This window comes from Puma concolor, chromosome D2 (genome assembly GCF_028749965.1).
Source record: "Puma concolor isolate L17-30 chromosome D2, mPumCon1.1.hap2, whole genome shotgun sequence".
Classification (NCBI taxonomy): domain Eukaryota; kingdom Metazoa; phylum Chordata; class Mammalia; order Carnivora; family Felidae; genus Puma; species Puma concolor.
This window is the reverse complement of record NC_141677.1, coordinates 16,847,065-16,875,030: the sequence shown is the minus strand read 5'-3', so window position 1 is coordinate 16,875,030 and position 27,966 is coordinate 16,847,065. Positions and strand designations below refer to the sequence as shown.

Here is a 27,966-nt window from a genome sequence, read left to right as displayed (position 1 = left end):
TTTAATGTTTATTTTTGAGAGGGAGAGACAGAACGTGAGTGGGGGAGGAGCAGAGAGAGGGGGAGACAGTGAATCTGAAGCAGGCTCCAGGCTCTGAGCTGTCAGCACAGAGACTGACGCAGGGCTTGAACTCACAAGCCATGAGATTACAACCTGAGTTGAAGTCAGATGCTTAACTGACTGAGCCACCCAGGCGCTCCTTTATTATTTATTTTATGTTTATTTTATTTTTGAGGGGGTGGAGGGGCAGGGAGAGAGGGAGATACAGAATCCGAAGCTGGCTCCAGGCTCTGAGCTGCCTAGCACAGTGCCTGATGCGGGGCTTAAACTCACAAACCGTGAGACCATGACCTGAGCCAAAGTCAGATGTTTAACCTACTGAGCCACCCAGGTGCCCTTATATATAATACTTCATTTTATATTCAGTTGGTATTATGGTTATTTCAAAGATCTGGGACAATTTAAACTCTGATAAAAAGAAGTGGAAATTCTCCAAGTTCTAATTTTCAGAGTTATATGGAAGATATGCAACATTTATTTATATGTATGAAGCTAATATGCATATATGTAACAAATGTTCTATATATTGTGAAATCCACGTTTGAAAAACAAAGAACATCTGTGTTTTATCTTTTCCTGGCAATCAGCTCACGATATTAATAAATAAGTGAATGTTGTAACTGTAGTGGCTCCTTAATGCTTGAGTATCTCTTATGTATCACTTTCTATACATCATCTCACTTAATTACCTACCGTCATATACAGATGAAGAAACTGAGGCTCAGAGAGATGAAGTTACAAGCCTGAAAGCGTGAAGCTTTAGCCTGGTGAGAGAGCCGATACTCAAACCAACGTTCACCTAGTACTTAAAATTATGTTCTTTTTCTCCACTGTGCTGCTTCTCCATAGGAGACCTACTGCAATCCAAGAACATACTTAGCCCGCCAGTTCTTATCTCGAATATCTATAAACGAGTAGGGAATTTCTATGTGTGAACTGTCAAGGGCCACAAATTTTCTTGTTCTACAGGTACCTACTCATCACTGAGAACTGAGATAATCCATTAGGAAATACCAAGTGTGAGAAACTATATTTTTAGTAGACTTGAAAGCAACATGCATATGGCAGAAAGTTCTACTTGCATGGGCTCGTTCATGCACTTGAAAGGGTGCTGTAAAAAAATGGAATGTACACGGTTCATTTCTGTCTCACATGCCAGATAAGAGAGCATTTCTGGTTTCTTTCTCAGAGTTCTGAACAGCCTCACCAAAACCAGAGGCAGATTTGAGATTAAGATTTGATACTCTCCAGGTGACATTAATCTGTCCATCACTGAGTTCTGAGTCAAAGCAACAGCATGACCCGCACTCGTAAACTTGTGTAAACCTCGACGTGCTCTGAGGCAGGTACAGCTCGGCTTCCTGCAGTGGTGGGTGAAACCTTAGGCACCAAACATGTGTCATATTCATAGGAAAATTGCAGGGGAAGTTTCTGCTTGGCTCATGTCATAATGGATTTGCTTCTTTTGCCCAAACAAGTTGATTTATTTAGGGATTTACTAATTTACTCTTGCTAAACATGTTGATCAAACTTGATCTGAGCCACGCAGAAGTAGGCCAAGCAGTTTACCAGTAATACAGACAAAAATAAAACTTGTTTGAAGTCAGGTAGCTTGACTAATCACATAAGGAACTTGTTTTACACTTGTACACACCCTTCACCAGAATTTTCAGCTACTCAGACTTAAGAAAGAAAGGCAGATGCATTCTATTGTAGATGGCTTAATTCATTTGAAAACATCTCATGGCAAGAGTTGGATATCGATCCAAATCAACATATGTTTATTAAGTGGCCATGGTATGCAAGGTCCTGTGCTTGAAGAAGAAGAAGAGGAGGAGGGGTGAAGGAAGGCGAAGGAGGAGAAAAAGAAAAAAAGCAAAAAAGGAGGGCAAAAAAGTATCTCCTTTGGCGTTGGGAGTGGGGAGTGTTTGATCTTTCCTTGAAGCTCCATTTCAAAGAGCCCAAGTCAGTGGTGTCCTAAGAGTGAGTAAAGTCCAGACTGAGCTTCCGAATGATTGCATCTTTCAAAGTACCGTTCATCCAAGAAACTCACAATGTTTGACCATCAAGTTTTAGCTTTGAAGAGGAAAAGGCCTAGACGTTTTCTGGGAAGAGGAGGCTCCTGGCTCCTGATAAGAAGGCCGTCAGGATAGGCTTCTGGCTCCGTCTCCCCAAAGCAGACCTGAGAGTAAAGCAAGACCCTGAGGACCCAACCTAAAAATTGCGGACAAACGCTGGTAGAGATGGGAGGATTCCTAAACTGGCGAGAGTGAGGGCATGGCGAGCGGGAGCCTCAGCCTGGGGGAGGAGGATGGCCTGGCCCCAGAGAGCCAGGCCAGAACTTTTCTATTCTCCGCTAGCTTCTCCCCTACACTGCTTTGGGAGAATCACATGGAAGTGATAGCCCGGCCAGCTGGTGTCTCAGGTTACCAACAGGGCGGCCCAGAAGCCTGCTGGGGTTAGGTGAGGCACTGATGAAGACGGGTGCCGACCCACCAGGCTCTCCTAAGCACCCACACCCGCACCCACTCCTACCCTAGACACCGGGACTGGTACGACACATTCCAAGAAAGTTGTTCCTTACCAGCACAGCAGCATGTTGCCGTGACTGAAGAGCAAATCCCTGACCCAACCATGAGTTTCCAAGTGTGGTGGCAGGAAACAGGGCTGCAGACTGTCGCTTTGTGGTACCTGGGGGTTCTCTGCCCTGAGGCTCATCTCCTCTATTATCTTAAAGTCACCGAGGGGAAGACAGACTGGGCCTGGGCATTGGCTCTTCGCTAACACGTAGGGTTAGCCAGAAACATGACAAAGCTGAATAGCGTACATCACATGATTCAGAGAGCAGAATTATTCGTACAGATGGATCATGAATTTCAAATAAGCAACAAATATTCTCACAGAAGTTATTAGTAATATGAAGCTGGTACAGGAGATTAAAAAAAAAAGAACGAGTGGAAATAAATTATGAAAAATATAATACAGCACACAATAATGATAATAATGATAGTAACGGCTAGAAAGTATATATTATTGGGGCGCCTGGGTGGCTCGGTCGGTTAAGCGTCCGACTTCGGCTCAGGTCATGATCTCCCGGTCCATGAGTTCGAGCCCCGCGTCGGGCTCTGTGCTGACAGCTCAGAGCCTGGAGCCTGTTTCAGATTCTGTGTCTCCCTCTCTCTGACCCTCCCCCGTTCATGCTCTGTCTCTCTCTGTCTCAAAAATAAATAAACGTTAAAAAAAATTTTTTTAAATAAAAAAAAAAGTATATATTATTTACTTTGTACCAGGCAGTACTCTGCGTGCATTTCTTACAGTTACAGATTCAACAACAACTCTATGAGGTGGGTACTACTATTATTTCTACTTTACAGGTGGAGAAACTGAGGCACAAAGAGGTTAAAAGAATTGTTCAGGTTGGGACTAGGATTCAAACACAGGTCTTCTGGCTCCAGAAAACAAACAGCAAATCGATACGGCCAAAGCAAGAATTAGTGAACAAGATCAAATTGAAGGGAGGAGAACAGGATAAACGTAAGTGAAATGAAGGGCAGAAGTACCAATATCTGGCTAAAAGAGTCTGAGGAAAAAAAACAAAGGGAAGGGAGGAAATATTTGGAGTGAACCGTGGTAAGACTTCTAGATTTAAAGCGCTCAGAGAGTGCCAAAGAGGACGGATAAGGAAAAACCCACACTTAAACCCACTATAATGGCATTTAAGACTAGCAAAGACAGTAATATTAGAAAGCTGACACAAAGAGCCAATCCTTCTCAAAGAGGCAAGACTTAGAATCCATGTTACAGACCACAGAATTAAAGTTGTTTGACCAAGTAAGAGAGCCTGATCAGGTGAAGATCAAAGTCTTTCACTTCTGGGAGTTACATTTTCTGGATGTGGTAAAGTTTCCTTCTTGCTCCGACAAAATTTAAAAGTGGAGAATGAGGGGCCCCTGGGTGGCTCCGTCGGTTAGCGTCCGACTTCGGCTCAGGTCATGATCTCACGGTCCGTGAGTTTGAGCCCCATGTCAGGCTCTGTGCTGACAGCTTGGAGCCTGGAGCCTGCTTCAGGTGCTGTGTCTCCTTCTCTCTGCCCCTCCCCCCATTCGCACTCTGTCTCTCTCTCTCTCAATAAAATAAAGACATACAAAAATGTTTTTGAAAGAATGGAGAATGAGGGGTGCCTGGGTGTCTCAGTGGGTTGAGTGTCCGACTCCTGATTTCAGCCTGTGGGATTGAGCTCCGCATTGGGCTCTGTGCTCAGCGTGGAGCTCGCTTGGGATTCTCTTTCTCCCTCTCACTGAGCCCCTCTGCAACTCTGCACATGCTCTCTCTCTCAAAAACAAGCATTAAAAAGAAAAGAGTGGAGAATGAGAGGGACGCGTGGCTCAAATGATAGAAAGGCCGCTGTGCTGTGTGGTGCCCCCCATCTGTGCTGTTTTCCTCTGCGCAGACACTCTTCCAGGGAGGAGCGCACTCCACTAGCCACTGCTGAGATCCCACATGAAAATTCTAGGAGACATGTGAGACGAGGAGAAATAAAATTAAAGTTAGGCTGAAGTTAATCCAAGGCTAGTGGAAAACTGTTTTAGGACTAAGAAAAGAACAGAACGTGAAGAGAGAGCTATACAAGGCAAAGCTGGGACAATTTGAGAACTCAGATGACTGGAAGAGATTGAAACACACTGAATGTATTTAAATCCACAAGTTCATACTTACACTCTCCTCTCCCCCAAATAAGTTCCTCATAGGTCACTGTTAGAGGATGCCAGTAAAGCAATTCATCATTTAGAAAACTAGTAAATAAAGGGAAAGAATCAGGCATTTATTCTGCCTTTTCTATACTCACTACTGAGTAACTTAATAGATTAGAGGAAGCTGTTTTTCTGAGAAGTATAATAAAGAGGAAATAATCGAATTGAATATTATTCATTTGCCGTAAATTAATGGAACTTACCAATGCTCACCATACCTGCTGACATTACACAAAAAGAAACAAACATGATGTGCTCCCTCACGGAAGAACATAGCAGCATGTTTGAAGCAGCTTTGCCAAAAACTTTAACCTGAATCTGAGAAACTACCAACACTGCATATGAAGAAAGAGGAACATGTTAAGCCACACCATGGAAGTGCCATCGGCAAAATACAGACTATAGAAAACTCAGTTGCATCTGTAATCCAGTTTTCCAACAAATAAAGAATCCTACAGTGTATTTTGTGGTTAAAAAATAATGAAGATGCACGAATAAAGAAAACCTCTTAGATCTCTTCAAATATGACCAGTAGAGACATTTCTGCTTGACTAGTTTTATTGATTGTATGTAATTTGAAGATGATTTCCAGTAACAAGAAATAAGCAGTAGATTCAAAAACCAGCTCTTAACATTAAAAAAATGTGTTTTCCTTGCCTCCTTTTCTAAAAGCCTATTATTTGCGCTGACCAGTGGCTTACATAGGGACTGGTAAATAAATAATCATTTTTCTTCTATTTTTCTACCATCTGTTCCAAAAGAGCAAAACCAAAATAAAAGACTCTAGAAATATTTCTTAATAAAAATAATAAAGAGCCACAATTTGATTGACAACTAGCCTGAAACCAAACCAATGCAAGTCAGAATACAATGCGATGCCATTTTAAATAGCTGAAAGAAAATAACTACTGGCTTATAATTCTATGCCCAGGGAAAGAGCAAGTAAAGAGCAAATGTATATATATATATATATATATATATATATATATATATACACACACACACATATATATATGTTTTTAGACCAAAAAAAATTCATAGAATTGACCATTGAACAGATCAGATCTGCACTCAACACCAAAAAATAAATAATCTGATTAAAAGATGGGCAGAGGACCTGAATAGACACTTCTCCAAAGAAGACATATAGGTGGCCAAGAAACACATGAAAAGATGCTCAACAGCATCCATCATCAGGGAAATGTAAATGAAAACCACAATATCATTTTACAAATGTCAAAATGGCTAGAATCAAAAAGACAAAATACAGCAAGTGTTGGCAAAGATGTAGACCCACACTAAAGGAAATTCTAAATGGTTTCATTCAGGCAAGAGAAAATAGAATCCCAGATGTAAGACTGGAAATGCAAGAAGAAACATGGTAAAAATGTGAGCTAAACCAGTCAACACATTACCTAAACTAATAATAATAATAATAATGATGGCTTGTAGAATTTAAAATATATGAAATACTTTATTTAATTTTTATTTATTTATTTTGAGAGAGAAAGTGCTCTGGATTGCCAGCCCTGGGCCTGGCATGGGGCTGGAACCATGAGACCATGACCTGGGCCAAAATCAAGAGTCAGTCGCCCAACCAACTAAGCCACCCAGGCACGCCTAAAACATTTTAAAACATGACAACAATAGCATATAAATTAAAACAAGGGAAGTGGTACTTGCGCTGTTCAAGAGGAGGGTAAAAGAAATAAATAACAATGGGTTTTTTAAAATAAGTCTTGGGTATATGCTGCAATCTTTAAGGAACCACTAACAAATAGTAAAACATATAAGTACAAGACTAAGAAATGGAAGAGGGGGAAAGGAATTTAAAAAAATGAAGTAAATCCAAAAGAAAGCAAGTAAGGAGTAAAGGAGTGACACAGAGCAGGTGAAACAAATCAAAAGCAAATGGGGGTAGATTTAAAGTGAATATGTCAGAGATGCACAGCTGGCTCAGTGGGTAGAGCATGCGACTCTTGATCTTGGGGTCATGAACTTGAACCCCACGTTGGGCACAAAGATTATTCTTAAAAAAATGAAATTCAAAGTGAATATGTCTGTAATTACACTAAATGTAATTCTATTAATTGGTCTAATTAAAATACAAGGACAGGGCACCTGGCTGGCTCAGCTGGAAGAGCATGTGACTCTTGATTTCTGGGTCATGAGTTCAAGCCCCACTTTTGGCTGTAGAGATTACTTTAAATAAATAAAATTTTAAAAATAAAACAAAATACAAGGATAGGTGCATTAAATGAAAGAAGAAAACCCAGCTATATGCTGTTTAGAAGTAACATATCTAACATATTAGGGTACAGAAGAGCTAAAAGATGAAAAACGATTATGCAAACCTGATCTGAAGAAAGCTGGTCACTGCCATATTAATATATAAAAAGTTGATCTTAAAGCAAATACTGCTACTGAATGAAAGAAGTTCACTTCTTAATGAAAAATAGTTCAATTTAACAGGAATATAATCTGCATATAAATATATATACTTTGTATGGAGCTAACTTGAATATATATGTGTATACACATATAGATATACATATATAGATATACATACACATATATACATATGCTTACTGCTCACTGGGTGACCAGGCTGTGCCTCAATAACCAATCCAAGGAATGCAAGAGAAGACATCACTAAATATCCTTAACAAAGATAATCATGAAGAATTTTGTGCTACATGGTTGGAAATTTGGATAAATGGGAAAGCTCCTGGCAAAATACAAGTTACAAAAACAGACACAAGATGAAGCACAGATATAAACAGTCTTATAATTATTAAAGAAATTCATAATATAAAAACTCTCACATACACATATACAAACACACAACTCATGGACTAATTATTTCAGTGATAAATTCCAACATTAAAGGAATAAGTAATGCCAATATTACAAAACTTCTTCCAGAGAAATGGAATAAAAGAAACACTTCCCCATTTTGTTTTAGGAGGACAACATCATTTTGATACCAAAATCTGATCAGGAAGATTAAGGGACAGTAAGGACAATCTGTCTCAGAAAGATTGATGCAAAAATCCTAAACAAAACAATAGCAATGCTAATTCAGCTTGTCTAAAAGGACAATGGATCTCAACAAATTTGTGTTTATTTATTGTGCTTATTCCTGTAGTGAAAGCTTGGTTCAACATTTGCTATACTGAATACCAAGATTTACTACAAAATTATGGTTAAGTTTGACAGTGTAGTATATGGACACATAATTTAGGACAAAGGTGACACTACAGAGCAGTGGGTAAAGAATGGATTTGTAATAAATTATGCATAATTGGACATCTAAGTTGGAAGAAAATGAAGTTTGGCTCTTAAACTGCACACAATAATCAATTCCAAGTGGATTGGAGCTTTGGGTGTGAAAGGCAAAATAACAAAGCTTCTAGGAATTGATATAGGAAAGTATCTTCATTACTTTGGCATAGGGAAACACTTCTTGAAAGAGAAGCAAAAAACCCTAGCCATAAAGGTAATAGATTGTTAAATTTAACTGGAATAAAAATAAAGACTTCTATCCTTCAAAAGACACCATTGAAAGAGTAAAAATGTAATTCAAAGATTGAAGAAGATACTTTCAATACATATAAATGGCAAAGAACTTGTGTGCAGAATATACCCCCAAAAATCTACAGAGCAATTTTTAAAAACATCAAAAATATGATTTAAAAATGGGCAAGAGACTTCAAGAGGCCCTTCACATGAGAAAATATCCAAATGACCACTGAACATAGGAACACATATTTCATAAGTAGTCCTCAGAAAAATGTAGATTAAAATCACAAGGAGGTGAAATATGTATGAAATTTAAAATGAATCTCAACAAATTTTAGAATTGGTCTCATGAAGACCACCTTTTCTAATCAGAATGCGATTAAATATATAAAATAATAACAAAAGATAGGCAAAACAAAAAATAGCATATGTTTGGAAACTTAAAGCCACATTTAAAATAACTAACAGGTCAAAGAAGAAATTATATTGGAGAGTTGAAAATGCTTGAACAGAAAGAAATGAAAAAAATACAGTACCTGAAAATCTGGTGGAACACAACTAAAATGGTGCTAAGTAAGATATTTGTGTCATTGACTTCAAACATTACAAGAGAAGTGAGGTTGAATTTTTGAGAGCTAAGCAGGTGGGTTCTTTAAAGAAAAAAAGTCACTTGCTATAAGAGGTTTGATCTTGTTTCAAAATCTTCAGGCTCTATACTGTGATTTTCCTGTTGTGACTTGCAACACACTTCTTAGAGCATCCAAATTAGTGCAGGTTCTTTGAGAAGCATTGGATCTGCTGAGGCACAAGGACCAGAGCTGTTTGTACTGTAGTCTGAAGTGGCTAGACACAAATCAAATCTGGCAGCTTTCTCAGTCACTTGGCAAATGTATTGGAGCAGGAAAATAGGAAATTAAAAATGCTGCCTCCAGAATTCAAACACCCAGCAAGTATTGTATCACCTTTTCTGGGGTTGTGGACAAAAGATGAAATATCTTTTCTGTGATATGGGTGAAAATATCTCGACAGTGTCCAACCCACTAAAGGCATAACTTCCGGAATGTGGCAGGATCTTATATTTTCACAGATTCCCCCCCCCCCCCCAAGAGATGCTGTAAATATATGACATACATAGCATCTGGGATCTGCTGTTTCCAGCTCTCTGGATCCTACTGGCATGCTATCATCCATGTAGCAAATTAGGGTGTTGCCCTAAAGTATAACAAGCCAGTCCATCATGTGTGGCAAAGAACAAGAGTTAACTATCCTGAGCCAGGAGAGTAAATGTGTACTGCTGTCCCTATCAAATGCAAGCAAATGCTTCTATTTCTTAAATTATTTACATCTATTAAAAACAACCACATTACCCTTCACAATTCACATTTTCTGTTTCCTTTAAAATGGTTTGTGTAGGGTGCCTGGCTGGCTCAGTTGGTAGAGTATGCCACTTTTGATCTTGGGGTCATGAGTCTGAGCCCCACGTCGGGTGTAGAAATTATTTAGAAAATAAAAAATAAAGTGGCTTGTTGCACTACCTCCTTGTTCCCCTAGAACAACTCTGAGTGCTCATGGTTCCAGGTGGCCACAAGTAATAACATTTTGCCATTATGTACTATGAGCTGCTACCTTCCCATTCTGGAGTATAAAATGGTTCTCTTTTGCTTCTTATTCTTATAACCAACACTATGTTCTCGACAAATCCTTCAATCCACTCTGGTTATGATTTCTGAGTCAAAGATGTTATGTGGCAAGCAACAGAAACGAATTTAAGCAATATTAAAGAATTTGTGGGGTGCCTGGGTGGCTCAGTCAGTTGAGTGTCCGACGTCAGCTCAGGTCATGATCTCACAGCTCATGAGTTCAAGCCCCGCGTCGGGCTCTGTGTTGACAGCTCAGAGCCTGGAGCCTGCTTCTGCTTCTGTATCTCCCTCTCTCTCTCTGCCCTTAACCCACTCACATTCTGTCTCTGTCTCTCTCAAAAATAAATAAAAACATTAAAAAAAAAATTTGCATGAGATTCTGGAGAGCAGCCAGCATCAAAATAAAAGATGAACAATGGGGTGCCTGGCTGGCTCAGTCAGTAGAGCATGTGATCCTTGATCTGGCAGTCGAGAGTTCGAGCCCCATGTTGGGCGTAGAGTTTAAATAAAATAAATAAAGGATGAACAATGAATCCTTGGGGAGGATAGGAACCAGTGTGGTTTCAGGGAAGTCATGGACCTGCAGATGACTCATTGAAAACCACCTTTCCTCCCGGGGCGTGTCTGTTTCAGAGTTAAATTCTAGGAGACAGAATAGATTGATTTAGGATTAATATAGCACAAGAAGAACAAGTGATTAAAGGAAGTGATAGTAGGCAGGGCAAAACAATATATTACATAACACAAGAATACCATACCCTCAAATATGAGCCCATTTTTGGAAATGAAAAAATTAGGAAATGGAGGATTGGGAACATACCAGGATCCACTAAACAAACATATTCACTGTTATTAGTTTTCTAAGTAATATTTTCCTTGATAGATTAGGAAAAATACCATAGGTATTTGGAATGATTCAAATGCGTATCACTCATAAAAATTGCCAATAAACATGCAAGCAGACACAAACAACTTTACATTTTGGTGGTATTCGTGCTTTCATTAAAACTTTTAAAGTTGAAAGTGTTTCCTCATAACAAACATAGACATGCGGGTTACACTGCAGAAATATATGCAACATAAAGCAAAGTGTTTCCTATAATTCTGACTAGCATCTGAGTATGGATATTCAAGTGAAGCTTCTATTTGCTAGTAATTTAGTGGGCAGTTTGGTGCTAGGGTCTATAGGATCTTGAACCATTCTGATTATTACTCCTATCGTACTATTATAATAATGACTATAATATTTTGTTTTTTAGGTGTATCTTCCGGCTATTGCCTAGGATGCTATTAACCTCATTGAAACATGGAGCCCACTTCATTGGTACCTACCTTCATCCCCTGACTACTGAAAACAGTCGCTACAGCACTTTGAAAATTTGGATCCCTCTCTAACCATTGTACTTTTCAACGTCGTAATGGGGAAAATGTATTTAGAGTTCTCCTATTAAAGGATGAGTGAGTAGATGGATTTGATAAATCCAATCTAGCATTCCTATCTCCCTTTCTCTATTTGATAAAAAGGAATTATTGCAACTTCATTCCATTTAGTGTTGGTCACCACCGAGGCCAGGTTTCAGATAACTGAGTAAGCAAACTATTAAAATCACTCTCATCTGCCTGAGCAACTATCAGCAAATTTGGTTCTATCTGAAATTCTTCCTCATTCCCTAGCCTGACACTCTCACAGTGCTTTCCATGGCTGTTCTTTTGGGTTCTGGCATGAACAGAAGTCTTTTGTTGTGTGAGCTTTCTCCTGTAGGGGGCCTTCTCCCATTTAGGGTTTCACTTTGCAACTGACTCCAGGTGCCTGCTGGGATGTGGCCTTACCGTAGACACAGAAGCAAATGAAAAGTGATGGAAATGAGGCATGAGGCAATTTGGCTACCTCTTACCTGGCAACCATTCGAGGCGAGGTCATTCATTATAAGATCTCTAGGCAGAGCGGGAACATCTTCATCAGATGCGTGGAGTGAGACATTCCACTTCTGCCTGCCAGGAATGCTCAGTGGAATGTGAAGTGCTCTACATCATTCAAATTCTCCTCTATTTCAATTCTTGGGATCTTCCACTCTATTCCACTTGGTGTCCTAATTTTGCATGAGGTCTGGTGATGCTGTCAAAAGCAACTTAACCTTGCAATTTTGCAACCCACAGGATGGAAATTTGAGTTTGAGTTTCTGTGACATCAGTATTGAGGCGAGTAACCTAAAAGGTCCTTCGCACAGTTCAAGGCAGCTCTTAATTCTCTATGCTGAGCCAAGAACTTTGATCTTAAGTCTGTTATTAGCTTTCTTTAAAGTTCTTCAGCACACGAAGACACTTGTCGCCCAGCCTTCCTTCAGCAGGCACTTCATTACAGTTGGCCTAGGTAATAATGGAAGCAACTCTTGACTCTGCGTGCCGTAGTCCATCCAAGAGACACTCTCACTAATCCCCAGGCCCTCAGAACCAACTACGCTCAATAACCATTTCCTTGAGGATCTGTGCCCTGTAACTGTTCCCCACAACAATTCCTGTATCAGTCAGAGTTCTTTGTAACTATATAATCCATTCCAACTAGTTATCAGAAAAGGAATTTGGTAAGGGATTTTGGACTGATCTCCAAATTGAAGGAGTAGTTTAAATTTTTTTTTTTCAACGTTTTTATTTATTTTTGGGACAGAGAGAGACAGAGCGTGAACGGGGGAGGGGCAGAGAGAGAGGGAGACACAGAATCGGAAACAGGCTCCAGGCTCTGAGCCATCAGCCCAGAGCCCGACGCGGGGCTCGAACTCCCGGACCGCGAGATCGTGACCTGGCTGAAGTCGGACGCTTAACCGACTGCTCCACCCAGGCGCCCCTCCGGGGCTTATTTTTTTAAAGCTCCCTAAAATACACCTCTAAGCAACATTTACTTCGTTTATGTAGGGTTGTTCAGTATATCAGAAAATAAAAACTCCCCCTAAAAATAATGCATGATCTTCACTTTTTACTCAATCAGGCCGTACTTTTCCTTCTTCTTTTTTTTTTTTAATTTTTTTTTTTAACGTTTTATTTATTTTTGAGGCAGGGAGAGACAGAGCATGAACAGGGTAGGGGCAGAGAGAGAGGGAGACACAGAATCTGAAACAGGATCCAGGCTCTAAGCTGTCAGCACAGAGCCTGACGCGGGGCTCGAACTCACGGACCGCGAGATCGTGACCTGGCTGAAGTCGGCCGCTTAACCGACTGCGCCACCCAGGCGCCCCTGAAGGAGTAGTTTAAATACGAGGAAGATACCTTTTTTAAATCAAAATATATATTTTTTTCAGGAATAGAATTTAGTGATTCATCACTTACATATAACACCCAGTGCTCATCCCAACCAGTGTCCTCCTTAATGCCCGTCACCCCTGTAGCCATTCCCCCCACCCAACACCCCACCAGCAACCCTCAGTTTGTTCTCTGTATTTAAGAGACTCTTAAGGCTTGTCTCCCTCTGTGTTTATATTATTTTTGTTCCCCTTCCCTTATGTTCATCTGTTTTGTATCTTAAATTCCACATGTATCTTAAATTCCACATATCATATGATATTTGTTGTTCTGACTTATTTTGCTTAGCATAATACACTCTAGTTCCATCCATGTTTTGCAAATAGCAACACTTCATTCTTTTTCATTGCCAAGTAATATTCCATTATATATAATATATATTATTATTATATATTATATTAATATATAATATAACACACACACACACACACACCACATCTTCTTTTTTTTATTTTTTTTTTAAATTTTTTTTTCAACGTTTATTTATTTTTGGGACAGAGAGAGACAGAGCATGAACGGGGGAGGGGCAGAGAGAGAGGGAGACACAGAATCGGAAACAGGCTCCAGGCTCTGAGCCATCAGCCCAGAGCCCGACGCGGGGCTCGAACTCACGGACCGCGAGATCGTGACCTGGCTGAAGTCGGACGCTTAACCGACTGCGCCACCCAGGCGCCCCCACACCACATCTTCTTTATCCATTCATCAGTTGATGGACATTTGGGTTCTTTCCATACTTTGGCTACTGTCAATGGTGCTGCTATAAACATTGGGGTGCATGTCCCCTTAAAATCAGCATTTTTGTATCCTTTGGATAAATACTTAGTAGTGCAATTGCTGGGCCATAGGGTAGTTCTATTTTTAATTTTTTGAGGAACCTGCATACTGTTTTCAACAGTGGCTGTACCATTCCCAAGAGGAATATACTTTTAACTCAAGCACAACCCTTGAAGTCTATTCATATGATTTCGTACTTAGAGGTTATCCTGAAAATGCAACTGTTAGTTCCTCCCCACTTCCTCAAACATTGGAAAACATGTTTAAGAAATAAACTCTGATCTGGGGCACCTGGGTGGCTCAGTCAGTTAAGTGTCCGACTTTGGCTCAGGTCATGTTCTCACGGTTAGTGAGTTCAGGCCCCATGTCAGGCTCTGTGCTGACAGCTCGGAGCCTGGAGCCTGCTTCAGATTTTGTGTCTCTTCTCTCTGCCCCTTTCCTACTGGTGCTCTCTCTCTCTCTCTCTCAAAAAGTGAATACACACTAAAAAAAAAAAATTAAATAAGTAAATAAACTCTGATATTCACTGATAATTTCCTGAAAGGGTAGCATACTCCCACCTGACTTAGATTACATTCACATTTGTATATATATGTATACACACACACACACACACACACACACACACACACACACACACACGTATGCACGTATGTGTATATACACACATATTTGAGTATAGTTGACTTACAATGTTACGTTAGTTTCAAGTGTACAACACAGTGATTCAACAAGTTTATACATTATGTTGTGCTCACCATAACTGTAGCTACCATCTGTCACCATACAAGACTATTACAATATCACTGACTATATTCCTTATGCTGTGCCTTTTATTCCCACGATTTATTCATTCCATAAGTGGAAGTCTGTATTACCCACTCCCCTTCACCCATTTTGGTTACCTTAACATTAAAACATTTTTTTCAGGGCGCTTGGGTGGTTAAGCATCCAACTCTTGATTTTGGCTCAGGTCATGATCTCAGCTCAAGTCATAATCCCAAGGTTGTGGGATCGAGATCAGGACTCTATGCTAAGAACAGAGCCTGCTCGGGATAGTCTCTCTCTCTCCCCCTCTCCCCTGCTCTCTCTCTCTCTCTAAAAAAAAAAAAAAAAAAAAAAAAAAATTGCCTATGATAGCCATCAGTGAGATTCTTAATTTTCTGTGTCTATTAGTTATCTACATGCAGATACATTTTTTTGGAGACTTCTGTGCTATCCAGAGTTTGTGATTTCTATTCTTAGGCATTCAGAGAGGTTCAGTTTTTCAGGAAATTCTTATTTTGAATTTAATCTTTGTGCCGCCCGATGGAATTGGAAGACAAATATTCCAAGGGATATTTTGGGCCACTGTTCCCTGAGTTCAAGATCCTCTTAGTTCATTTCTATCCTAGTTTATGGTCCATACCATCACCATACAAACAACAAATGTAACAATTATTATTACACCATAGGTTGACACAATAGCATGGGTAAAGAAGAGGAAAGAAAGAAATTTTATGTAAGATACATCAGCAAGGAAACGGAGGTAGAGACTACGTTCTTGTTTCTATAGCTGGTCTTGAGGCTATAACTTGCATTATCCTCCCCTACGATGTATTCCACATTTTGCATATCTTTGGCTAACACTGTGGCTGGTTGAAGTTTTTTGCTTAATGGGGCAACCTACATCTTTCTTTCTGTGGGGCGTAAATGCTTAAATCCTTAGCGGTGCTACTTGTAAAGGACTACAATAATCTGCTGATAATTTTGATCACTGCACACAGTATACAACAAAGGACCCTGGGGATCACTGTTCTAGCTGGACTTCTCCCAGCATATACTGTGAAGCAGCAATCCTATTTCCTTCTGATGGTCAAGGGTGATTAGTAGATTTGCGCCTACCCAGTACCTCCTACCCTCTACCTGTTTAGTGCTAGATTGCTCAATCTCTGTGCTATTGACATTTTGGATAATTCTTCGAAGAGCCCCAAAGGGACAGGTGAGAGTCTCTGTCCAGTTTTCCCCAGTGAATGCTCTTTTCTTGTTACTATCACTTTTTTATTGTTTATTTATTTTGAGAGAGAGAGAGAGAGCATGAACCAGCAGGGGAGGGGCAGAGAGAGAGGAAAAAAGAGAGAAAACCTCCAGCAACCTCTGCACCAGCAGCACAGAGTCTGACTTGGGGCTTGAACTCACAAACTGGGAGTCAGTTTTGGCTCAAGTCACAATCGACTCAGCCACCCAGGTGCCCCAACATTACTATCAATTCTTGACTAGTAAAACCTATGCTTGGAATATTGAACAAATAGCAGCCACATCAGAAATGTTGAAAGGCAATTTAAAACCAGAGTGTGAAGGGGTAATTTATGCAAGGAGGGAATGCGGGGCAGAACAAAGGAATAAAAGTTCACTCCATCCATTTTGGAGTAAGCAATAAACTTGTGATAGCAACTTTGAATTATACAGAGAGAAGAGGAAAAAAAATCCCCATATCCAGACATTCAAAGACAAACACTGTTAATATTTTTCCAAATGATATTTTCTCCCTTGTTATAAATATAATGCACACTTAAAAACAATTTGGGAAATGAAAATAAAACTTCCCATAATTGCATCATTTAGAAAAAAACACTTTTAACACTGAGACATATTTGCTTTCATCTTTACAACAAAATTTAAAACCTGTATTTTCTTTTATAAAAGTAATATGTGGGGGTGCCTGGGTGGCTCAGTCGGTTGAGCTTCCGACTCTTGATTTCAGCTCAGATTACGATACCGGGAATCACATATACATGTGTCCTAAATTACATTTTTAAAAATTTATGAAATAAAATCTCACTCTAAATACTGGTTTGCAATTTGCCTTTTTCTTCTGATGATGTACCTTGGGTATCTTTTAACATAAATGCATTAATCTATCTTATTCTTTTAAAAGTCAACATAGTATTTCATTCTATGAGTACATCCAAATTTAACTAAACATGGCAGACATTATAATAATTTAAGTAATTTCCAATTAAAATTTTTTTTAATGTTTATTTATTTTTGAGAGAGACAGACAGACAGAGCATGAGTGGGGGAGGGGCATAGAGAGGGAGACACAGAATCTGAAAAAGGCTCCAGGCTCTGAGCTGTCAGCACAGAGCCTGATGCGGGGCTCGAACTCATGAACCGTGAGATCATGACCTGAGCTGAAGTTGGACGCTTAACCAACTGACCCACCCAGGCGCCCCAGTAATTTCCAATTTTTAAGTTTTTTTTTAAAAAAAACTTTTTTTTAACATTTATTTTTGAGACAGAGACAGAGCATGAACGGGGGAGGGTCAGACAGAGAGGGAGACACAGAATCTGAAACAGGCTCCAGGCTCTGAGCAGTCAGCACAGAGCCCGACGCGGGGCTCGAACTCACGGACCGCGAGATCGTTACTTGAACCGAAGTCAGACACTTAACCAACTGAGCCACCCAAGCGCCCCAATTTTTAAGTTTTATAACAATGATCACAGGCATATAGTGTGTGCATATACATACATTTGCACAAATCTGGTATATAAATCGTTCATTCATTCATTCAACAAGTATGCATTTAATGTGCATTATGTGTCCGATGCTATTTAAACAATGCGGATGTTGCAAAGCACAAAACAGATATAAATCCCTATACACATGGATGTTACATTTTTAGTGAAAGAGATCAGACAATAAATAAAATAACTAATAAAATGTATTATATATTTGTATATATATATATACATATAAATGTATGCATACATACATACATATAAATGTATATAGAAGGGATAGAGGAAGGGATATAGGGACATAAAGGGGACATTTCACATGGATTACTAGGAATCTATGTCTGTAGATAGATTCTATTGCTGCCATAACAAATGATCACAAACTCGTGGTTTCAAGCAACACATATTTATTATCTCATAGTTCTAGAGGTCAGAAGTCAGAAATGGGTCAAAATTTTATTGGGTTAAAATCTAGAGTTGGTAATGCTGTATTCTTTCCTACAGCTCTAGGGAAGAATCTGCTTCCTTGTGATTTCCAGCTTCTTGAAGCTTTTTGCATTCCTTGGCTCATGGCCTCCAGCCAGTAACCTCATCATTGTACTTCTTTCATGGTCTTATCTCCTTTTCTGACTCTTCTGCTTCCCCCATTTACTTATAAGTATGCTTGTGATTACACTGGGCCCACTCAGATAATCCAGGATAACTTTCCTATCTCAAGATCCTTCATTTAATTACATTTGCAAAGTCACTTTTGCCATTAAGGTAACATATTTACAAGTTTTGGTGGTTAGGATCTGGACATCTTTGGAAGGCCATTATTTGGTCTACCACAGAAGGCATCCTCTATTTTCAGTGAGGATATGTAGGAGGAAAAGAACAAGTCTTGGAGAAATCCGTGGAAAGAGCAATCCATGCCAAAAGAACAGTAGATGCTAAGCTTTGAGGCAGGACTATGTCTACCCTGTTTGAAACAGAAGGCCAAAGAGGATGGAGTAGAGTTAGCGAACAGTGGATGAGAACAAGGTAATGAGGTGGTGGTTGGTGCCAATTATGTAGGGTCTTGTAATAACTTTGACTTTTACTCTGAGGGATGTGAGTATCCTTGCAGTTTTAAGTAGAGGAGTAACACCATTTATGTATATTTTAACAGAATCACTAAGTGCTGTGTGGAAAAATGACTGAAAGTTGGCAAAATTGAAAACGGACACCAGTGTGTATCAGTTATCTATTGCTGCGTAACAAATTACCCTAAAACTTAAAGACTTTAACATGACTTATTATTTTTCATGATTCTTGTGGGTTAGTTGGATGGTTCTTTTGCTCCATGGTGGTGATCGCTGGTGTTCTCATTCTGTTGCATTGAGAAGGGAGTTCAGCTGGGACTAGAATGTCCAAGATGGCTTCACTCACATGTCTGGCACCTCAGATGGTTTGGTTTTTAAGGAAGGGGGGCTGCTCAGGCCTCTCTCATAGAATAGTCAGACATCTTACGTGGCTTAAGGTTCCAAGAGAGCTAAAAGGGAAGCTGTTGGGTCTCTTAAGATCTAGGCTTAGGTACTGACCCAGTACCACTTCCCCCACATTGTATTAGTCAAAACAAATCAAAAGGTCAACTCAGTTTTAGGGGGTGAGAAAACTGACTCCACCTCTTGATGAGGAGGATTGACATGTACATTCAGTTAGGAGAGTACTACAGTATTTGAGGTAAGAGATAATGGTAGCTTGGGGAAGAGGATAATAGAATTGGTTCTACTATTGTATAATAGAATAGGAGATTGGTTGTAAGCTGAATATATGTTGAAGGTAGAGCCAATAGGATTTGGTAAGGAATAGTGGCTTAGTCTGCTTGGGCTGCTGTAACGAAATACCATCAACTGGGCTGCTTAAACAATGGATAAACAAGTGTTTATTTTCTCACACTCGGAGGCTGGAAGTCTGAGATCAGGGTTCCAGGATGGTCGGGTTCTGGTGAGATCTCTCTTCCTGGCTTGCGGATGGCCACCTTCTTGCTGTGTCCTCAAATGGCCTTTCCTTGGTATATGCTCACGGAGAGAGATCCCCCCCACCCTGTCTTGTTGTAAGGCCATCAGTCCTATCAGATTAGGACCCCACCCCATGACCTTATTTAACCTTAATTACCTCCTTTTAAAAGCCCTATCTCCAAAGATAGTCACATTGAGGGTTAGGGCTTCCACATAGCAATTTTGGGGAATGCAATTCAGTCCATAGCAAACATGATGTAGAATGTGAAAGAAAGAGGAGTCAAGGAGGACTATAGTTTTTTAGTCTGGTCAATTGGAAAAAGAGATTCACATTAACTGAAATAGGGAATAATGCTGAAGAGCTGGGTTTTGGGGGATTGATATGTTCAGATATGTGAATAAGGTACTGGGATATGGGTTTGAGCTGGTATGAATTTTCTGCAGTAGGGACATAAAGTGGGGTTATTAGGTTATAGATGGCATTTAAAACCATCAGAATGAGAGCAATACGAAAACAAGTGTATCAGAGAGGAAGTCTTTTGAACAATTGATTGTTCGGTTTGGGGAGATGAGAAGGAACGACAAAGGACTGAGAACTGGCTAATTAAACTGGCTAACCAGATTTATCAGTGTGGATGTCATTAGTGATATTGGCAACAGCAATTTCTGAGCAGTGACAGCCTGATTACGGACAGACCCAGGAAGAATGGGACTAGAGGTATTGTAGAGGTTTTACTGCAAAGAGGAGAGAAATGGCGGGTAAGTTGGAGATAGAAGTGGAGTCAGCAGACTCTTTTAAGATGGATGATAGGGCAGCAAGTTTGTATGGTGATGGGAATGACGCAGTAGAGGACAGGAGAAAGAAGAATAATATAGGAGAGAAAAGGAAGAATTACTAGCACACAGGGAAGGAAAAATACTCCAGCTCTTTGCAAGGCATGGCCGCTTCTCAGTGAGGTACTTCCCAACTACCCTCTGTCAATTGCAACTCTCACCCTCACCGCTGGCAACCCTATCCTTCATCTCTTTTTCTTGCCTTCACTTTATTTTCCTTTATAGCAACGATCACTTTCTAATACTATATGCTTAATGTGTCCTCATCTGTCTCATCTCATTAGAAAATAAACTTCATGTGCCTCGGAATCAGCAATCCTTAGAACAGTACCTGTGCATGGTTCTGTTCATGCAAAGATTTGTTGAAGGAGTTGAAAATGGTTGTGTCCTCTATGGCACAAATCACATTGCCAGGCACAAATTAGGCATGGAAATGTCGGTTGAACATTATCAAATCTGTAAGGTTAAAAGTACTTGGCATCTTCTTCACTATAGATTTAAAAAAAATTTTTTTTTAATGTTTATTTATTTTTGAGAGAGACAGAGACAGAATGCGAGTGAGTTGGGGCAGAGAGAGAGAGGGAGACACAGAATCGGAAGCAGGCTCCAGGCTCTGAGCTGTCAGCACACAGCCCAACGCGGGGCTTGAACTCACGAGCTGTGAGATCATGACCTGAGCCTAAGTCAGACGCTCAACTGACTGAGCCACCCAGGCGCCCCAATTATAGATTTTTAAAAATAAATTGAAGCTGTACTGTTTAAGGCTCTTCCTCAGTAACACTGAAGTATGTCTATATATCTACCAGGATATAGTTACAGGATTTGAAATGAATGTTTCCTATCATTCTTTCAAAAAATAAATTTTCATAGCTTTATTGATATAATTCATTTATCTACAATTCCATTGATTTAAAGCGACAAATACAAGTTTTCAATATATCCATAGATATGTGCAACCATCGTCACAATTTTAGAACATCTTTATCACCTCAAAAAGAAACCCCATACACTTTAGCGATCCTTCTCCTATCGCCGTCTCCCAAGCCTCTCAACCCCAATCTGCTTTGTATAGATTTGCATATTTTAAACATTTCAAAGAAATGCAATCCTATACTACGTGCTCCTCTTGGAATGGGATTATTTCACTTAGCATGTTTTTAAGGTTCACTCATAGCATGGATAGTTTTTCATTCTTTTTCGTTGCTAAGTATTACTCTATTACAAAGATGTTCCATATTTTGTTCATCTATCCATTTGTTGCTGGCCATTGGCTGGTTTCCACATTTTCATTGCTGTGAACAGTGCTGCTATGAACATCCGTGTCCAAGGCATACATTTGGCAGTGGAATTATTAGGTCATGTGATAATTCTGTGCTTAACTTTTTGAGACTATCAGTCTTCTTACAACTGCTGCACCATTTTACATTCCTACCAGCAATGATGAGAGTTCCAATTTCTTTGTATCTCCACTAACACTTGTGTTTATTTATTTTTATTATAGCCATCCTTGTGGTTGTGAAGTGGTATCTCATTGTGGTTTTGCCCATCCCTTTTTATTCCCTCCAATACCAGCTTCCCTCTCCAGTAAAGAACTAGAAGGAAAATCCTTTTCTCCTATCATGTCCTAGCATTGCTTGAAAAATAAATCTGTGAATTGGTATGTATACACTTCACAATACCCCTTCAGACCCTATAGGTATCTTTTAAATATTATGGTTATTGCTTTAAAACTGGTCCCTGAAGGTTCTAGCAATTTCCCATGATCCCTCCCCCCCCCGCCTCCACTGGAATTTACTTAATAACTACATAACCACGCAAAAGCTAAAATAGAAAATATCCTGAGAGCCTGTATTTTTCCTCTTAGTTGATTATGTGATTTTTTTTTTTAATACCTCAAACCAATTTTGATATCAGATGTTTTTCCTTACAAAGGTGACAAATGTGAGGATTTATAAACACAGGTGTGCTCCAAAGGCCTAGAGCTTTACGGAGTCAAATGTGGGCAAAGGGAATGCAACAATAAGAGGGGGAAGGAAAACCGTTCCGAAAACCACACCAACATTTCTTGCTGAAAATGTTTTACCTTCTGCTTCCCAACTTGGGGTGGTAGTTCTCCTTGAAAAGCGAACAAAAATATGTTTTGCCAAATACCCACACTATGTGCATGCATCTGAAGCAACAGAGCAAGGAGACAAGGTGGAGTTACCTTCTGCAGGTTACCCAAGGTTGAGAAGTATTTCCTCCCCAAAGGGCAGCTACAGATGGGACACCTGGAGCAATGCCTATGCAAATAAGTGCTGGCAAAGAGTCCCTGAAGTACTTTGAGAAGTCATCACGGGTTATGAAACTTTGTGTTCTAATCGTTATGGGAAGCAGTGAAAAGCAGTTTGAGTTACACAGCTGTCAACAGCTGAACAGGAGTGGTGGCTGGAGAAAGAGAATGAATATGGCTGATCTATGTTTTTTGGACAGTTGAGGTCTTCAGAGGGGCCAGTCCAGCAGAATTAGGAAAAAATACCCTTTCTCAGACTGTGGTATAATAAATACTGACTTTAAAAGTGTTTGTAAATTATGGGCTTCTCTGGATCTAGAGGGAGATATATTAAAATGATTATATTTCTATCAGAGGGGTTCCCCCCCCACCCCCCTGCCCCCATGGTCAAGTCATCTCTAATCAGGGAAGGAGGACACTGGTGGATGTTAGCAGGGGCAGACCTCCCACAAACTCAGAATTATTCGTCCAAAATCTACAAAGCAAGAGTCTTCAGAGCCTATTTAATCCACAAGGAATTTGGTTAATCAATTCACGTATTCAGAGAGCAGTAGGTATGCAGAAAGGTATGGATGGATGGTCGTTACCTTCTAGCTTCGGAGTTGGGAGAGGCCCTAAAGCTTACCCAGGGCAGAAAACCTTCCTATGACACACTCTGGCCTGCGGCTCGAAAATACCGCCATGTTCTATCCAAATTGTTTCATTTACTGTTTCTTTGCTCCTAAATTAACAAGGAGGAAAGACCGTGTGTACAACACGTGCCCACAAGCGTCACCAAATATACTTGTGTTTTCCCCACTAGGCCTAGGCCATCCAATTTACCAAGTCTTACCCTGAGTTTTATCTAGAAGATGCTGGATTGCCACTTAGTTACCCATCTTGATGACACGAACCTCATTCTTCAAAAAAACACTTACAGAGACTTACAAGCGCTATGGGTTCTGGGTGGTGGTACCTCGTAGTAGTAAGTCTAGTAAGATATGGCAGTACCTGTCCCAAATAAAAAGCTCTCAACTTAGTGGTGCACACCTATTATTATTATTACCAACCTCTCTCTCTCTGTCTCTCTCTTTTTGGAGGGCGACGTTGGGAGAAGGGTATCAAAGCTAATATTTAATTGAGCACTTACTATGCGAAAAGATACTCTTCTAAGAGCCTTAGCATGAACTCACTTTGTCCTCAAATAACCCTAGGACGCAGGTACCATTCTATCCCTATTTTACAGATAAAGAAGCTGAGGAACAGAAGTTAACTACCCTCAGGGTCGCACAGCCACTCAGTGGCGGAGCCAGCAGGCCGTCTAGCTATAGAGACACAAGGAAAAAGGAGTAAAGCGAGACCGGGCGGAGAAGGGGGCAGAAACGGGGAGACAGGCGGGGAGCAAGGGGGAGGAGCGCAGAAGGCGGGTTTTGCCCTCGTCAGACAGAACGCTTACTGATTTTCATATCTCCATCATTTGACCTCCAGGTGTCACGCCCAGGAATGGAAAGTGTAAACTCCCAACTCCCCAAGGTTCGGCCTCGAGGCTGAAAAGACCTTCCCATTGGTGATCGAGGGCTCGCTCTTCCTCATAACCTGGTCCGGACAGCCGCAGGGCCAGCAGCTGCGGGCAAACTACAATCCCCACTACCCATCGCGCGGAAGGCTGGGTCCACACGGAGGAAACGCGGGGGTGTTCCAAGGCAGCCTGGAGGAAAAAAAAAAAAAAAATCACGTACATATTCCGCCTCTTTCCACTTTCACACACGCCTCGCTTCCGTCGTCTGTTTTATTAACAGACCATGCAGTGAAGTGTGTGAAGGCATTCTGTCTTCAGGCACAGCAGAGGGCAGGCACAACAACAGAGAGCGGGCGCGAGGTCCCCGGGCCGTGCGCGGGGCGGAGCCAGGGACGGGGGGAGGGGGCCGTTGTGCAGGCCGGAAGTGTGCGAGGGCGGAGGGAGAGGCGTGAGTGGTTGCAGCCGCGCGCTTCCGGCCAGTGCGTAGACGTCGGCCGGCTGCAAAGGGCTCCTCGGCAGGTCTCCGGCCGGCACCTTGCGCACTCGTCTCGCTCCAAGGCCCTCAGTCTCAGCTCATCTCACCGTAGGCCGTGACGACATGAGCAGCAAAGAAGGTGGCGTCCTCGGCGGCACTGGGCGTTATTTATTCAAAGGGGGAGGATCTCCATCCTTTTTGTCGGATTTTCCACCTCTCTTCACCCTTGAGGGATGCCCTCTCCCCTTGCAGGCTCGGGGAGGCGGCGGCCCCGGTGATTTCCCGGCCACATTGGTCCTGTTGACACCTCTCTTTTTCTTAAAGACCTGTTATTTTTAATCTTAGTTCGGTAATTGCTCCACCTTGTGCCAGATCAGGGAAGCCATTGGTGGAAGCCTGAGTGAGGTGAGCTGAAGGTTTGGGGAGAAAAAGCAAGGCTGGTTTTCTGCGAGTCCGCTGGGAAAGCCTCTAAGGCGAGAGCCCCGTGGACGCTGGTTTAAGAGGAAGGAAGGGGTTAGCTGACGTTACGTTGCTAAGTCTTGTTGGTGGAAGAGCCCTGTCCAACTTTTTTCTCCTTCTCTACATAAGGATCAGGAGGGTTCAGGAAAAGGAAGCATGACAATTTCCCACATAACCAGAGAAGAGAAGGGAAGGATGTTAATTCATCTTCACCTGTGATGTTGGCCTTCAAATGTAAGTTCTCTGTAATGTAAGTTGACGAAGGGAAGAGAACTAAAGAGGTTGTAACAAGGATAATTTAGACATGTTGTGCACGCAAAAAAAAAACACCCAAAAAACGAAAAACCAGCCCATCAGAATTTAAGATGTGGGTGTGTGAATCTTTTACTTTTCCTGGAGGTTGGCTATGGTGCTAGGTCTGCCATTAAAGTCGAGATTACTGAAGTCTTGACTTTTTTTTTTTTTTTTTCATTACAGGTCTACAGGTAAACAATTAACATCAGACATGCCATATAACTAAAAATTATTGTGTACTTGATATATAAATAAACGTCAGATGTGTATATATATGTATATATGTGTGTGTATGTGTATATGTGTATATATATATGTATGTATGTATGTGTATATATATATATGTAGTTAATAACTTTTAAGCATGTGATGGTTTTGTTTCCTCAGCCAGACTTTTGAAGACAGGGACCACACTTTTGTTTTGACTCTTAACATTTTGCACAGAGTGGGAACTCTGTTAGTAAATCATATATATACGTGTTGTGTATATACTATTCGTATATATAATGTTTATGTGTATGTATGTACTTTTTCACAGTTGTCCTTTTAACTGGGTCAAGTTGCTCTTTATTTCAAAACAAACCCTAAAACAAAATTCTCCTTCCCTGTATCCTCCAGCCACCCTCCTATACCTTACAGTTTCTGTGGTTCAGGAACCTGAGAGGGCTTGAGCTGTCCTTTCCAACTTGCAGTCATCTGAAGGCTAGATTGGGGCTGCAGGATCCACAGCAATTGGCAAGTTAGGCCTTCTGCCAACAGCCAGCTCTCACTTCCTCACATGGTCTCCTCCATGGGACTACTTGAGGGTCCTGATGTTACGGCATCTAGCTTCCCCCAGTCAGAGCAAGGAGGAAGCCATAGTGTCCTTATGCCCTGATCTCAGACATGATACATAGTCACTTTTGCTACCCTCTCTTAGAAATGAAGCAGCTTAAAAACTTCATATTTAAGGGGAAGGGAATTAGTTTCCACCTACTGAAGGTGGAATAATTTGTGGGCATATTTTATTTTATTCATTCATTCGTTCTCAAGTTAGTTAATGTACAGTATAGTCTTAGGTTTAGGAGTAGAACCCAATAATTCATCTCTTATATATGACACCCAGTGCTCATCCCAAAAAGTGCCCTTCGTTATTAATGCCCATCACCCATTTAACCCACTGTCCCCCCATCAACCCTCAGTTCTCTATATTTAAGAGTCTCTTACGGTTTGCCTTCCTTTCTCTTTTTATCTTATTTTTCCTTTCCTTCCCCTATGTTCATCTGTTAAGTTTCTCAAATTCTGCATATGAGTGAAATCATATGCTATGTCTTTCTGTGACTAATTTCACTTATTATAATGCCCTCCAATTCCATCCACATTGTTGCACACGGCACAATTTCATTACTTTTCATCGCTGAATAGTATTCCATTGAGAGAGAGAGAGAGTGTGTGTGTGTGTGTGTGTGTGTGTGTGTGTGTACATACACCACATCTTTATTATTATTATTATTATTTTTTTATTCTCAAAAAATACACTGTCTTGGCTTCAGGACTAGAACCCAGTGATTGATGACTTATATATAACACCCAGTTCTCATCCCAACAAGTGCCCTCCTTAATGTGCAGGCATGTTTTAAAACCACCACAGCACTTACAGTGATCTTCAGAGGTGTAAGACCACTTGTGATTGATTAGAGAGTGTATTGATAGGACTGTATACACAGTGGAAAACCTGCAATGGGCCACCTATTCCCCATCCTGATACTCTGTGGCACATCTGACACAGCTGCTTGTTTCCAAGCACATGTTGCTTTTGTACGTTTCTGTGCCTTTTCACATGTAATTCTTTAAGCTCGGGGTTGCTTCTCATTTGGTACCCCCATTGTCCATCTGGTGAACTGTGGTTTTTCCTCAAGACCCCGCTCAAGTAGCTTCTTCCTTTGAAGCCTTTGTGATTTTTCTCTCAAGCAAATTTATTGACAGATATTGCATTTATTAATTATCCGTTCATCCATTCAGTCATGAAATACTGATCATCTATCATGTTCTAGTATGTGTTAGGAGTGAACAAGAAGAATGTGGACCCTGCTTTCCCAAACCTTTACATAGATTTATTGTGTATTTTATTTACTTATTTACAATTTTGTCTTATACTGGACTAAGCTCGAGGATAGGGTTTGTCTTATATAACTTTGTATTCATGGTATTTAATTCACAGTAGTCATTAATGTTCATAATAAGTAAAAACTTTTGATTGTCTTGAAATAGACAAAATCCGAACTTAATTATTATCTCAATAATAAAAGGGCAGGTGTCTTTGGTCCTTGTCAGCCTGTTATTTGGTTAATAGTTTATTCAAGTTTTGGGTTTTTTTAATTCATGCAAAATACATCTGGGTGCTCCCTATAGGGCAGGCAGTTTGCTGGGTCTTTGGGGTAACAATGCTTCTGAAATAAAGCAGTTATTAATTAAGAGTTAAGTGGTTTATGGGTATTTTAGTGACTAGGGCTTGGAAATTCAGAAAGTTGATGTCATTAAAAGTTATAAACTTTCGGGGCGCCTGGGTGGCGCAGTCGGTTAAGCGTCCGACTTCAGCCAGGTCACGATCTCGCAGTCCGTGAGTTCGAG

General features: G+C 40.6%; 1 protein-coding gene and 1 long non-coding RNA gene across 4 annotated transcripts in view; one reads left to right on the top strand and one right to left on the bottom strand.

Moving 5' to 3' along the window:
- Positions 1–24,312, bottom strand: part of LOC147575811 (uncharacterized) — an 85,158-nt gene extending 60,846 nt beyond the window's left edge. The window contains exons 1-2 of one of the 3 annotated variants that reach the window (XR_015241582.1): positions 24,066–24,312; positions 11,869–11,965 (exon numbers count right to left, since the gene is read on the bottom strand). This is a non-coding gene — a long non-coding RNA (uncharacterized LOC147575811). Of the gene's footprint in view, positions 1–11,868; positions 12,596–24,065 lie in introns of those variants that run through there. The other 2 variants (XR_015241583.1, XR_015241581.1) reach the window with 2 other exon arrangements.
- A 251-nt stretch (positions 24,313–24,563) lies between these two features.
- TSNAX (translin associated factor X) overlaps positions 24,564–27,966 on the top strand; it is a 32,578-nt gene continuing 29,175 nt past the window's right edge. Inside the window, exons 1-2 of the mRNA XM_025914997.2 lie at positions 24,564–24,742; positions 25,192–25,296. Coding sequence (XP_025770782.1) covers positions 24,727–24,742; positions 25,192–25,296 — 121 coding nt within the window. The 5' untranslated portion in view covers positions 24,564–24,726. The remainder of the gene's footprint in view (positions 24,743–25,191; positions 25,297–27,966) is intronic.